Source organism: Argentina anserina, chromosome 1 (genome assembly GCF_933775445.1).
Source record: "Argentina anserina chromosome 1, drPotAnse1.1, whole genome shotgun sequence".
In the NCBI taxonomy this organism is placed as follows: Eukaryota; Viridiplantae; Streptophyta; class Magnoliopsida; order Rosales; family Rosaceae; genus Argentina; species Argentina anserina.
The window spans coordinates 7,202,332-7,217,657 of record NC_065872.1 but is presented as its reverse complement, the minus strand read 5'-3'; the positions used below and the strand labels follow the sequence as shown (position 1 = coordinate 7,217,657).

The 15,326-nt window shown below is 37.9% G+C and overlaps 2 protein-coding genes across 2 annotated transcripts; both read right to left on the bottom strand.

Moving 5' to 3' along the window:
* Positions 1 to 1,606: 1,606 nt before the first annotated feature.
* LOC126805260 (uncharacterized) lies at positions 1,607 to 4,092 on the bottom strand. Its single transcript, XM_050532256.1, has 3 exons — positions 3,659 to 4,092; positions 2,605 to 3,554; positions 1,607 to 2,426 (listed from the first exon to the last, which is right to left on the bottom strand). The coding sequence occupies exons 1-3, from the start codon at positions 4,028 to 4,030 to the stop codon at positions 1,802 to 1,804; spliced, it is 1,947 nt and encodes a 648-aa protein (XP_050388213.1). The 5' UTR covers positions 4,031 to 4,092; the 3' UTR covers positions 1,607 to 1,801.
* A 4,640-nt stretch (positions 4,093 to 8,732) lies between these two features.
* On the bottom strand, positions 8,733 to 10,660 carry LOC126782019 (uncharacterized). Its single transcript, XM_050507166.1, has 5 exons — positions 10,511 to 10,660; positions 10,351 to 10,403; positions 9,432 to 9,614; positions 9,233 to 9,307; positions 8,733 to 9,137 (listed from the first exon to the last, which is right to left on the bottom strand). Exons 1-5 carry the CDS (start codon positions 10,565 to 10,567, stop codon positions 8,960 to 8,962), a joined length of 546 nt encoding a protein of 181 aa, XP_050363123.1. The 5' UTR covers positions 10,568 to 10,660; the 3' UTR covers positions 8,733 to 8,959.
* Positions 10,661 to 15,326: the final 4,666 nt, after the last annotated feature.

Genomic DNA, 15,326 nt, shown 5'->3' with positions numbered 1-15,326 from the left:
ATGAAATGAAAGAAGGCTCAATATGCTAAAATCAAATGGGCAAATTAGAAAAAAATATCATCTCTCGTCTTCAATTAGAAAACCAATTATAAAATAGTCGTCTCAATTAATTAGAAATTAGAAAATAGTCAACAGACTTGTAACAAAATTAAAAAAAATCAAATTTTTAATATTTTTCCGGACTATTTTGTCATTTCTCACTTTTTTTCTTTCTTCTTTTCCAGTCATAACTTTGTCGTTTATCGATGAATTTGAGAGTGGTTGGTACCGTTGGAAATACATTTCTCTTATCTTTCATTTGATACCCTACCACTCCAAACCGACCACCATACAAGACGCAACAACCCTCACAAGAGACTGCCGCCGTCCATGGCGGTGCTCTAAGCAATTTCGGCGAAATCGGAGTTCAAGCTTCCTTAATTCTAGTTATTATCTTCACTATGAGCATACTTATACCAATCTCCTTTGAATTTTAATATCATTTCGCATATTTAGACATTTGCTCTCGACATGTCACACCCGCTGTCACACTACCTATCACACTATCTGTCGCACCCACTGTCACACTACCTATCACCCTCGCTATCACACTACCTATTAGACCCGATGTTACACTACTTGTCACAACCTCTATCACACTACATGTCAAAATTGTTGTCACACTATTTTTCACAACCGATGTCACACCACCTGTCACACTACCTGTCACAACCGCTGTCACAACCACTGTCACAGTGTTTTCCGGTGATGGTTGTGACTAGAAGAAATGAGAAGAAGAACAAGGAGCAGCTGCACAGCCGCTGCCTTCGCCTCCTCCAAACCGTCACTGCCTCTAATCTCGGTGAGGCTTGAGAGTTCAGAGAGAGATCGGCGACGTCGAGCATTTAGAGAGAGAGAGAGAGAGAGAGAGAGTGTGTGTGTGTGTGTGTGTGATAGAGAGAGAGAGACGCGATTCGAAGGCAAGGAAAAGGAACGGGGACGTCGATTTGGTTATGGAGTTGAACGGTGCATTGATTTCGGGGATTAGGGAGCGGAGATCGGAGACTTTGACGGAGGTTGGGGCTTCATAGATCTTGTCGACAACGGAGGTGAGGTAGGATTGGACGGTGGCGGTGCTGGGATTGGAGAAGAGAATGACTGATGAGCTTGCCTTGCAGGCGGTGGTCTAGGTTTCAACGTCGTGGCCATCGACATCAATAAGACCGAAGCAAGTTTTGGAGGAGAAGAGATGAGTGGCATGAGTCGTAATTTTTAAGAAAAATAAGGGCAACAGTTTAAGGAATTTAATTAGATGAGTTTTTTTTTTTAATTTTCAAATCTTACTTAACTTTTTTCCAATTTTATGTATTAAATGAAAGCCCAAATCAAATTACATAGTCAATGTACTTCTAAATCCGTATAAACTCATATATTCACTCCGTCCCGGATGCATGGATGAAGATACTTCTGTACTATAAGAATTCCAAATATAATGACCAAGCTCAGTTGTGGTTGCTCTAATCACTGTTGGTTCTTTCCTTTTGTTAACTCTGTAACTACGCATGTGATATGAATATTGTGGTTGCAATGAGCAGTTACGTTCTGAAAATAAATAAACACAAACATCAAACTATTTGAAGCATCATGTGCTCCATGTCTGATAATCTTAAAAGAACAAACACGAATGAAAGGAAATGCAGACAGGAAAATACTGAAAACATTGATCGAGTCATTTTCTTTGATACCAAGAAAAACAGAAAGCTACCGCATATAAAGGAAAGGGCCGAGCTAAAAACTTGAAAAGTGTCCATAGACATGGAGATTATTTCGAGAAGCAGCTGAAAAGTGTCCACCGAGTTGTAGTTGCTGGTGCAGCCGCTGATACTACTTGAGTAGTAGTAGTGGTGGTGGTGGTGGTAGTACTGGCTGCTGCTCTCTGACCTTGTAGATCTGGAAGCTTCAGCTTGATCCATTCAGAATCAAACAAATCTCTTCCTTCAGACGGTACTCTGCAGCTCATTTCTTGAGCGAACTCTGCAGGCCGTGTTTCCCATTGAGTCCCTTCATGATAATCAAGATCAGTAATTAATCTATGGTATATGTGGTCGAAGATGCGCTCTTGCGAATCGAGTGGAAGTTGCATAAACGAGTCTGTGAATCTCCTGAGTCTGAAATCCTCCTCGCTCTCCTCCGGCAGTTTCTCAATTTCTTCAACTTCACTGGAAAGTATAATATGAATGGGGTTTCTCTTGAAATTTTTGCATCTTGCTTTGAACCATAAGATTGATGCATCGATCAAAAATTCAGCATAAGAGGAGTCCTCTTCGTTATGATCAGATGTACCTTGTCGAACACGCTCCTTATCCCTATTTGATAGATAATCCACGCACTCCATCTTGAAACTCCTTAATCTGATATTCTTCTCACTTTCAGTGGATGAGTTTAAACTGATAACAATAAAGAAAGTCCACGTTCATCAAACCATCAGTTTCTCCAAGAATCGAGTAATTCCAGATTGTTAGCAAGTGATCTCCAATCAATCAAAGATAGAATTCTAAATTGTTAGCAATTAGATTGATATAGTTTCAATTCCAATATTCTTTGAAATCACACATTAGTACTGACCTTTTACAGCATACTGCTGCTGTATAAATGTTGGCTTGTACCGTGCAGAATTTCATCAATTCAAACCACCAATTCCTGCTCTGCTCTTTATACCCCTCCTCACTTTCACCTGAAATCTTCGTATCTGTCAGTTCCTTGATCATTTTTGCCTGGTCCTCGGAGCCTAGTCCGCAGAAGATTTGAACCGCCTCAGAGTATTGTTTGTGCTTTAACGATATTCTCAACTCCCTGAATAAATGAATCCGAGTAAACACCGAAACTTGATTGAATAGCTCTCTGAATCTTCCAATTCTGATGGCTTTTCCAGGATCAGTAGTACTAGTCTGCAGAACCTCTGCTGCAAGGTGTCGTTTGGTTTTAGCACTTGTTTCAACTTGAGTGGACATTTCTTCAATCATCTCATGTTGATGCTTAGCGGATAGTAGGCTAAACCCAAGAGTTGATATATCAGAGAATAATGTAGCAGCGCCCTCACGTTCTTGCGGCTCAAGAAACAACCCGTTATATCTTCTTAGTTTCTTTTCAGCATTATCAAGGAACCTCTCTTGGACCCGAATGTTGGTTACTTTCTTGCATAGTTCCGTGAATCTTGCGATTTTGAAATCCTCCTCAGATTCGTTTGGCAAACATTTCTTGATCACATCCCCTGTAACTCCTTTGGAGAGTTGTTCAATCAGCATGTCTTGATCACAGGCCCATTGTCCCTGGAACCAAATGATTGAGAAGCCTAAGAAAATTTCAGAAAAACACGAGTTCCAATCCAAATTGTTTTCCTTATCATCGGATGCCTCCTCCTGTTGATCATCTTCATTTTTCTTGTTACCTTTTCGGGCAAGTAGCTCCTCAAAATTCTTCCAGGGTCGTGATTTGTATATCTGTTTGAAAATTCTGAGTCTGCAATGCTCCTCAGTTTCCTTGGGGTCCGGGTTTATAATGCAACTGAAGAGATCCTAAAGAAAAAAAAGAGTAAGTAAGTGAGCTAAATTTGTCTTTAAAAACATGAAATGTTCTACTATTGGTTAAATTAAGCAAGTATATAGGATGTCTAAATTACCAGTTCTGTATTCAGTTGCTGCTGCTGCTCAGTGTCCAGTTGCTTGAATGCAAGTAATAGCCTTTCAAACTTGAGCAACCGCAAAACTTCGGATAGGAACTTCACCTGATCCCTGTAGTGTAGTTTCTTGAATAGCTCTGTAAAATCACTTCCCTCATGTTGGCCGCGGATTTCTTCTTGTTGCTCTTTTTTATCACTGGGGGACAGTCGGTTGAAAGCGTACAGTGAGAGAGGAACGATTAGTTCATTATAAAAAGGTCCCGAATGCCACATCAATTTAGGATGATATTCATCAATACGAAAATGATCAGAACCAAAACCAGGACAAGGCTCTGGAGTAACTTGCGATCGTTTCAGAAATTGGAACGACATTGGCAATGGAACTCTACGCGAAGGGGTTTCAAAAGGTTTGGTTTCGGTTTTGGTCTCTTGTTTTGGTGTAGATGGATTGATGGAAAGCTATATCTAGCTAGCTAGGATTTATAGAAATGCAGAAGCTAGCGAAGGTGAAAACGAGTACATGGGCTGAAGAGTGTAGACTTGAAGTCAATAATTTTATGGTCGAACGAATTATGTTGAAGAAATTTCCTTGAACCCGAACATTGAACAGTCTTTGCTTAATGCGATTCATGGCGGAAGCGATTAGTCAAGCAGAATCAGAATCAGAAGCAGTGCTCGTGGACCCTGGAACTGGTTCCGGAAATTGGAAGGAAATTGGTAATGGGATCGGAGTGTGAAGGGTACGTTTATGTTTGTCTCTGGTCTTCGTGTAGGTCAATTGATGGAAATTAAGCTATAGTAGCTAAATACGGAGCTGCTGCATGCTATACCGCCGCGTATAGCAGAATTTTCCGCTAAATACAAGTGCATGCAATAGCTAGCGAAGGTGAATAATCATGCAGACATGGGTTTTAGGGCTATCAATTTCGACACGACCCGATAACACAATTCGAAACCCGCACGAAATAAAGAGAGTTGAATCCGCACGATTAAAAAGCGGGTCAGCAGCGAGTCAACCCGCCATGACCCATTTAATAAACGGGTCAACGACGGGTTAACCCGCTAACACGAAATGAACCCACATCACACGTTTAATAAAAGAGTTGAACTAAATTCTATATAAAATACACGTATACAAGCTATTTAAAATGGTAATATTATATGTATATGAAAATTTAGTAAGTTTTTTCTCATTTTGAACTAAAATTTTAGGTAATATAATGAATTTTTTTATTTGATTATTGTTTTAGTTAGTTATCTTGTCTAAAACGACAAATATATTTATTAAATGGGTTAAACAAGTTGGAAACGGGTAACCCGTTTAATAAATAAGTTGGGTTGAGGTTTAAATTTTTGACGCGATTATTAAATGGGTTGAGTTTGGGTTTACAGTATATAACACGTGAGACACCTTGACCCGACACGAACCCAACCCGACACGACCTATTGACAGCCCTAGTTTTAATGTTTGCATCTAGATGAAATTATATATAATATATTTTTATTTATTAATTTTTAACATCATGATTCTTAATTTAAAAAAAAATATCAAGCCCACCCAGACATGGAATCCTAAATCCGCCACTGTTCCGGTATACATTGAGTAGTCTGATAATGAAGCTTCCTTAATCTGATCAGATGAGTAGTCTGATAATGATTATTTGAAGGTTGATAGTGGCAGTAGGGAAAAATTTCTTGGCAAATTTGATTTTATCTACTAAGTGCAATTTTCCCATAAAGAATAAACCTTATTCTGAGTCGTAGAGATTTGAAGTATTAACTGCTCAACCAACAAAACGTAGTGAGATACAGCTTATCTGGAATTTCTTGTCACCAACCGGGAATGAATTAACGTTGTTGCCCTTGTTTAGTTCATATCTTCCTTCTGAATTTACCTTCTTGGTCACTGCATGTCATCAGAAATTTGAAATCAGGGTCTTAATCGAATAAGAGCCCTCAGTTTTCATCCAAAACAACCGGAGTTGCCCCTTGTTTTATTGTTTTATTTGTTCCTGTAATATTGACACAAGTTCACATCCGTCACCGTCAAGGAAGCTTCCGAATCAGTATGCAGATATTTGATGATGATCGGCATGGAACATTAAACTAAAGATCATTACTCCAAACAATTATATACAAGTAACCTATACAAATTCATAGATTTGAATCTCCTAACTCTCTTTTTTCATAAATTTAAAATAATAATGCTTATTCCTACCAATTTACAATATGATTCGATCGTAGACATCTTTTCAGAGTTTGTTTTAGGAACCATAGTTACAATTCGAGGAAATCTTTTGATCATCCACTGGTAATGGACTAACCGGATAGAAATATCTGGCCATATCTTTGGAGAATCATACATCGACGACTAACCGCATATCGTTGTGGTGGTGATACACGTGTGGTCATTTCTTAGCCACTTCGTCTGAACAAATACAATGCAATGTATCCACGTGTGACAACATGTCCAGAATTAACAAAGAAATGAAGATAGGGTTCCTGCCTGGGGTAGCCCACAACGCATATAATATGTACGGACGGCTATGATCATCTTCAGGTGACTGACAAAGGTGGCCGCCACCTCCATCTGCCCATGCTCATGGCTCATCCCTGCCTCCCTTCAACTCAGAGAAATCATTGGTCCCCGATGTTTTAATTATATGTTAAATCGCACATACTTCTAAACTTTTTATTTTTCTTGGACTTATTAAAATTGTATTGTTAATATAATGATCGGAATGGAAGTTGCATTCATACGTCGTCCTCATACGGAAGACGTTACAACTCATGAGGTCAGGCTTCAAGCATTGTGAGTGTAACGTTTTTGACGTATTTAGGCTTCAAGACTCTAACGTAGGAAACAAATCAAATCAACCTAATTTCCTGACAAGAGTGAACTAGTTACTTAAATTACTGTACACCCAGTAAACTAATAATCGAGCTAGTCCTCTACTTATTCCACATGCTCGGTGAATATTTGACGTATTTTAATTATCAATCAATCATTATTAGTTAAATTTTTCTTATTGTGTTCAGCTACCTTTTTACTAATAGCATTTTAATTATTTTCTTGCACAAGTAAAAGATGTTACGATGATTCTTGTTAACATGCAAAAGGTTGCAGTTGCGCATGAATAAGAACTCAATGTGCAAGTTGTAACAATAAATATCAGCTATGAGGAATGGCCGAATGTGGTAGAATATGGCTAATTCACTCTAATTTTCTCTGAAAGATGATCAGTATTTTCGATCTTAGCAGTTTGTTAGTCTAATCCACATCAGATTACTAGATTTGTTATTTTGAATCACTTGGCCAAAGAAAGGGAAATAATGTTGCCAACCAAAAACTGTATCCAAACTAAGAACCAAAAAATGAAAATGAAACCTTCACCTTCGAGTTGGCTAATCACCAATATGTCCATGGTTTGCTGTGGCTACTGGTTTGGTGCAGCCACCTGCGCGCCGCGTAGTCCAGCACTAAAGCTAACCTCTCAAACTTTGAGAAAGAAACCACTGGCTAGGAGAACCCAGAAACCCCAGAAACCACTAAACAACTAGGACATAAACAAATACAATAATGACACAAAACCACCTCTTCCCATTTGGTCATTTTCAGTTTCCTCTATAAATAAACCCCACCAGGCAACACTGCTTCATAGTCTCACCGTCCCCTTCACCCTCATAAATGGCTTTCCTCATTTCCAAAGCTCACCAACAACCTTCCTTCTCATCAGAGTCTGATCTGCAGAAGCAGAATCAATCAAAAGATGGTGATGATCAAGTACATAGTGACTCCATCACAAGCCAGCTATACTTGAAGTCCTCCTCCAATTCTAAAGCAGCAGCTGCCTTGGACAGAGACTTGGTTCTGAGACGGATCCGCCACCATAAGAACTTGAGAAAGGTCAAAACAGCTATTCAAACTCTGATGGGAAGCTCAGAGTCGAAGGCTACTACTTCTCCTACTACTGGCATGACCTCATGGTTAGACCAGGATTTCTCTTCTCCATAGTTGATCTACTACGTACTTTGTTGATCAATTAGAACATCTTATAGTTCTTGACCGTATAATGTATAAAACCCTCTATCAATTGTGGGTCATGAACAACCTTGCGAGACTACTGATGAGGGCTGTATGTATGAAGCTGAAGCCTTTGCTGATAATTGCTGGTTCATCACTGTGGCTTAAACTAGTTATATTGAACCCCATACTAATTACCCTATGTTATGCTCTCCTCCAATCTAAAGAGGTATTGAGTGTTCTTATAGCACTGATGTCTGTGCGAAATTAATGGTAGATAATGAACAACTTCCGAGAGAAAATGAATTGCAAGACTAGTGATGGGAGTGCATCTCTGCCCCTAAATGCTAGTTAAACCGTTCTAGTTCAATTTATTACATATCTTCTTGCTACTTACGCTCCAAAACCATCTAAAGAACCAGCAAGATGACAATCGGAAATATGTGCTCTAGCTCTTTTCATCAAGCGTACACATACTGAGGCATCAACAATCAAACCCCCGGCAATAAGCGAAGGACCAAACCTTACCAGTAAGGAACAGATGAGTGACTCCAAAGGCCAAAGGGATCTCAACGGTCCTTTACCTAGGCTTACCTTGTAACTCATGGAGGATAAGTGGGACAAACAACTTTATGTCCCACTAAAGGCGTGAACCAACTGAGGAGAAATAATAGAACATGTTGCCTTTTGTTGATCTGAAATTATGTGCAATACCACTAAGGCACTAAATTATTGTGCGCAAATGGTTATAATGGATTCAGATCCTCCTATCAGAAGCTGGGGAGAGATCCCCAAAATAACCTGCATTTTCAATTGGGAAGCACCAACCAAATGAAGATAACGCAACATAGTAATGCCTCGAATAGTCCAATGGATTCCCTAATTCTTAAGCTCACCAAAACTTTTCAATAGAAGTAGGAAAATGATAACTTTCAAAGACAGAGTAAAGTAAAGAGACAATCACCATACTTTCGAAACGAAGCAAATACGAAATCAAAAGGTGAGTTAAAGAAGTTTATGCAACTCAATGGACCAAGGAGCTCAGGAAAAAAGAGGTGGAGAAATACTTGCTTTTATCAATGGAAACATAGTAAGAAAATACTGGCACAATTGATGTGAGAACAAAGCAGTTACAACAAAATTGCACTCCTATAACTTCAAGGATTAATCCTATTTGTTCATCATTCATTTCCAAGTACTCATCAGGAGCCAGCATGACCAGCGAGAGAATAATGATACAAAAGCATACATTGAAAAGAGAAAAAATGCTGATATTTTTAGTTTGTCATCTTTTTACTTAACACGCCTGAAGAAGTTAGAAAGCGTAAAGCTTGGTTTGAGTTGTGCAGCACTGCTTGTGATCTACGGACCTGCATTTTTCTGTTCTTCAAGAATTCCAGGGACTTCTCTAAGCATGGTGGAGGTGCTGTTTGGTTCAGAATAATAGTATCAACCCTGCAAGCCACGAGTTAATGAAACATACCAATTATTTTCAGAACACAGCAACTTCATAAATTTATTTCTTTGTCATAAAAGAAGAGGTCCCTTACCCTGAGCTTTTTCGTTTTTTCTTCTTACTAGGCTTGGAGTCAGCCTTCTCATCCTCAGAGTCTGAAAACACTTGCCTTCACAAGGAATGTAGCTACATGGTTAAAATCTCATATCTGATTGTCATAACACACACATACACAAACTGTGAAGAAAAATAGTCGTACTTGACACACAAAAACAATGAAAAAACAGTCATACTTATCACGAGCAGCAAGTAGTTCAACAATGTTAGGAGGAAGCATCCCCGCAGTGCCCATCGAAGATTCTTCGTGTGTTTCATTTTCAGAAGCATCTTGAACACTTTCAACTGTGTTAGCAGCTTTCCGTGGTGTTTTCTTTTGGGCCCATTTTCTTCGACGTTCTTTTCCTTCACGAGCAACCCTATTGAAAAGTAAATATCAGATGCTGTAACATTTGGTTTACAAGCTAGATGTATGATATGGATACTATAGTGTGCCCAAACGTCCCTCCACAATGACTAAACTTCAAACTGAGTCAGTATTAGATATATAAGCCTCATGCAGTCTGACAAATGTATTGCTATATTTCAGATGCATCAAATATCTCCTAGAACTTCCATCACGTCACTTTCTGTTGGCTTCAGCTGATCTTAGTTACTGACATAACAACCATTAGGATAGCAGAACACATGTTAAGTTTCTAAAGTCACATAACCAGATGGGAATCACCAGATGATCAAAGCATCAAACTTTACAAACTTTCTAGCTATCACTGACACCAAAACAAGAAAACAATGGGGGAAAATGAAACAATCGTATACGACTTCAACCATTCACGCCTTCAAATTCATCCAACTAATTCATCTACCTATTCAATTCAACAACAAAGATTCCAACTCATCTTATCAAGAAGCATAGTCTGCCTCGATACAACCAAATTTTATGAAACAAATTGAACTGAATGATAAAAACAACATATCATATACTGTAAATAACAATAAACAGAGTTTAAATTCCAAAGTTATGTATGTTTTTGTCTCTTGAAATTCATAACCCAGCTCAATTAGTCAGCTTCCACTATAACTCAGCTCAAACCAATTAACTTCCAACATCTCAAACCAAACCAAAACCTTAATCAAAATGCCAGAGTGACATACCTGGCCTTATTCTCTTTCTGGAGCTTACTGAGTTCTTGTTCTTGCTGTACTCCCTGTAATCATCAAAAACAAAACAAGGGTATGAATCAAGTTCCAAGCTTTTTTATTTCTGAAATTAAAGTTCTGAACTTTAGAACTATCAAAGTAAGAGTAAGATTACCTGCTCGGCTGTGAACTCCTCCGGCGCGTCCGAGTCGTAATCTTCTCTGTCTGACATCGGATTCCGATCCCTTTTCGCCAGAGGAGAGATTTGGGTGCGACTAGGGTTTTAGGGTTTAGGTTCTCAGATTTAATCTTGCTCAAAACGCCGACTCTGGTTTTGTTAGGAGCATGGAGAAGAGGGCAACCAAGTATATACTGAATTGGGCCGGACTGTCCGAAATGGTCCCGGGTCTTGGGCTTGGATGACCTTGGGGATTTAATTGTTTTCACTTCTCTCTTTTTTTGGGTCAATTTTTACTTGAATATCATATGCGACGGTGAATGAAGGGTTACATAATAAACGTGAAGATTTGAAAAAATATATATATATGAAGTAAACTCGTTTTATGATTTTTCTTTTAGTTTAACTTCAGAAAAACCATGAAGGATGAACTTTTAGAGTCGAGGGAAGCTCGACTGTTGTTGCCCTTGATCGGGCTAATTTATTTATTTTAGGTAAAGAGCTTCATCAGCTACGCACCTATTTGGCCACATTAGCATTGAAGGAAATTTTTTTTTTTTAAGGAAAGCTTTCGAAATGCTAAAGACTTCACACAGAAAAATTAAGCATAAGCAGGTAAAGTGATCAAGAATGTTAGCAGTACATGGTTTTGTGTCAATTTTAATTGAGATCTCATATATAAGGATAGAAGCATGATTTCTACAAATTATACAAGTTTTTTGATCAAGAAGACACTGGTATATGTCTTTGATTGATAAGAATAGTCCCGTAAACTAATTTAGACAACCACTCGATCAAACCAAATATTATTGTAGAAAATGTAGGTACGAATCTGTCATCACTGACGAAATCTCTTCGAAGAAATGGATCCAAGATTGGTGCCTCTTAGAGTCTTAGAATAACAAATGCCAATCAAGTGTTTCCATGAAAAAATAAGCCCTCGTTAGCTATGAAGACTATTTAGAACACCAATGACGAAAGTTCGACTTGTTCTAGTTAACTAGTCATTAGTCATTACGATTTTCAAAGCCTGTCTATTTTAGATGGCAATGTGCATGTGACCCTCGTCATGCAAAACTTCCAATCTAGAATTATCTCAGTCAAGTAATTTGCTATCCATCTGCCGTCATTTTTTGGGCACTAGTAGTGGTTTTAATTTTGAGCACCTACTTCACCCCAGAGGCCACAAACACGTACAGCGAGTGAAAGCAACGTATTGAAGCCAATGCTTAACTTGAGAAAAGTCCAGTGACTGAGCTCAACAATGGAGCCAAATTAATGAGACACGGGATGTGATAAGGAGTAGTATAATAGTGATACTAGTGAACTGATTGAAACGAACACCGAACGACTTTGAGAAGTCGTTGAACCAACTCCAACGGCAGGTTTGTATGATAAAGGATGAGATCATTGAGCTAGTTATATTAGTAACCCTTGCACGAGAGACTCGACCTGTCCCGGTCTCTATTGCTATCCTAGAAATGCTAGGTCATGGGGAGGATAAAAGATGGAAACTAGTCGTGACTATCGAGTGGCAGGAAAAAAACGGTGATATAAGGTGTGTTAACACATTTCATATTATCTTGAAAAAAGTTAATAATGAAACATATATAAATCGTGAATCAACTATACCTTCTCCAGTATTTGTCTATTATCGAAAGAGAAATCTCATGTAAACATCATGAAATAAGGTTTGATTAGATCTATTCATGGAGATTTTGTGATGATCATAGCAATTTGACAAGCAAAACAAACTTATAACTTGCAACTCAATCGCTCAATATTGAATCATTGATCATAGATTTGTAGTATGTAAAAATGAAAGTTATTTAGCATGTTCGTTATATTTAACCTTAATGAGTAAACCGCCTTCATTGTTAACACTAAGACACTATTTAGGGCTCGTCGACATCAAGTAATAACTAAAAACAAATTCGGGGGTCATTTGTCAGCCTTTTGGTTGTATATATGAATTGAAATACCCATCCTCCACGGTAATGACGTCGTCCACACACCATACTCCTTAAGATTCGGGTAGTCAAGCCCTTCTTTAAGATGCTTGGCTCATTTGATTTTTTTTTGTGTGAAAATTTTAAGAATGGTATCTCACAAATGATCCACTCTAATTTAAAAGGTAATTTAGTTTTGTTAACTTCAAATGAGTACATGGCGTCTATAATCTTACTCAAAACTTGTACATGTTGTCAACTCCTTCATTTCATTCAGAATTTTATGTCTATCTTACAAGGGTAACTGTGTCCTTTGAATAATTGAATCTAATAAATTCAATCACCACTTCAATTTCTCCAAGTTGCTTGGTGAGGACTTAAAAGCTTCCTCTCAATTGCATAGACCAATGCCCCGAATCATCTTGAAAAAATCACCATATATACTTCAACTCCAACTAATAGAAGTTGTTCATCACAACCCCGAAGCTCTTGTTTTCTAACTGCCCATACTTCAACTCCAACTCATATACTTCGTCAATTCGACCCGATCGGGAATACCCAAGACCATGAATAGCTCAAAATTGTAAGCCACTTTATCATGTGGCCCAAATTGGATGACGTTCTGCGCACATAACACAATAGGAGAAGAACCCACCTTCGTTGAAGACAATTCTTGGGATTTAGAAATAGTCAATAACGTTAGAAGCCTAGTGGTGGAAGACGTCGATGATGATGCAGCTAGGTGGGTGTTGGGAGAAGAAGTGTTTTTGGGATTGTTGGAAGGCGGAGGTGTCGGTGAAGGGGGCGGTATTGTTTAGGAGGTCGATGGTGATACGACGGTTAGGAGTTTGGTCTGCGGAATCTGAGGGCATTAAAAGGAGTGGTGGACATAATTACCTCTGCAAATTAAACAAAAAAAACACTGAAATAAACCCACTGGTTGATGGTAGGTTCAAGTCTTAAGTGGGATTATAGACGTCATGTACCAATTTGAAGTTAATAAAATTAAATTACCCTTTAAATTAGAGTAGAGCATTTGTGAGGTACCGTTCTTAAAATTTACAATTTTTCTCATCGGATCCTAACAAGGACATACTGCTACTCCTTGGGTAAAAGTACACCAATGTGCCCACAAACGCTAATGACATTTCGAATTGAAAGAGATTACATAATCAAGTTAGTTGTTAAGTTCTACTAAATTAACCACTCTTGTAGTATATATATATATATACAGTCTCTATCCAGAGTGAAGGTTCACTCTGAAGTTTCAGAGTGAAGTTCCAATTTTGGCACACTTTTCGGTCAAATTTTTTCACCATAAGTGATTTAATATTTAGGTATGCTATTCAAGATCATCTATACAAAATTTCATCTAATTTGGACATCGTTAAGGTATTGAAATTAGATTAAATCAATGAATGAATTAAAACTGTTCAACGTGAACTGTTCGTGTAAATCTCAATTTTGAAAGCTCAAATCACTGTCAAATTGGATGAAACTTTATAGAGATGATCTTGAATAACATAACTAAATATTGAATCGCTTATGGTGAAAAAATTTGACCGAAAAGTATGCCAAAATTGGAACTTCACTCTGAAACTTTAGAGTGAACCTTCACTCTGGATAGAGACTATATATATATATATATATATATATATAGGTTACTGAAGTCTTATTATCTCTCAAACTAAGTCCTTCAAATATAAACATCTTCTTTTCTCTCCTTTTCGTAACATACAATATTTATCACTTGCATTTTGTTCAACTAGCACCACCTATCGATTGATTGAAAAAATTGATGAAAAAAAAAAGTAGATAGAGATCGATGAGGTAGGCAGTATGCTCATCGATCTAGATGTTCTGCTATGGTTTCGCGTAAATATATATATATAAAAACAGAGTTAAAAAACATACATAAGCAATTTAATACAAGATTAACGTTGACAATGATGTGAAAGAAAATGCTAAATCAGTCACAAACTTACAATGTTCACAGTAATGAATAATGATATGGGTATTGTCCTGGTACAAATTTTCTAGGCAAGTCCCCTGCAATCACGCCTCAAGGATACCCTAGAAAACAAATCGAAGAAGAACCATGAACGACCATGTATCTATTCTGACTATGTATTCATACAAACACATTATACATAATTAAGAATCCAGGGATAAAAACAAATCTATATGTTAGTTGTAGCAAATGATCGAGAAGCTGGGCCAAAAGATTATGACCATTGACCTGCAGTTTACTTGATTACACATAATTTTTTTATAAAAGGAACAAGATCATGTTACCCGTGCATTGATTCATAAAAATGATATAATTAGCTCTATCTTCAACTTTGGTAACTAAATGCAATTAGTTGCTGTTTTGTGACCTTAAACAAAGGTCAAAGCTTAGGGGCTATGGCTAATCCCTCATTAAGATCATGGTCTCTACTTCTTTTCATGCACGTTTGGCGGGAAACTTCGATTCTCACCTTGTTTTCTGGGATTACTACTCGTTACTGTAATGATTTACAGCAGAAAAGTGATAGCAAATTTGTGGTGCTTGAGTGAAAATGGGAAACAGACCAGTTTTCTTTACCCTACCGTGTTGGATAGTGCAACCGGACTTGATCGTCAACCATTTCGGCTCTTATGGGCAATTTCGTCAACAATTTACGTCCTTCATCTGCTCCACGGCAGCCATGTCTGGCAGTATATAGAGGATAATCTTCCTCTTAAACCCAGCTTAAACTAATCAAAGATGAAGAAAAGTGAGTACATCTCCATGCTTGAAAAATATGGCATTTTTTTAAAGAAAAGAAAAATGAGAAAAGCATAACAAGGGAACATAGTGGAGCTGAGGCTGTTATATAGTG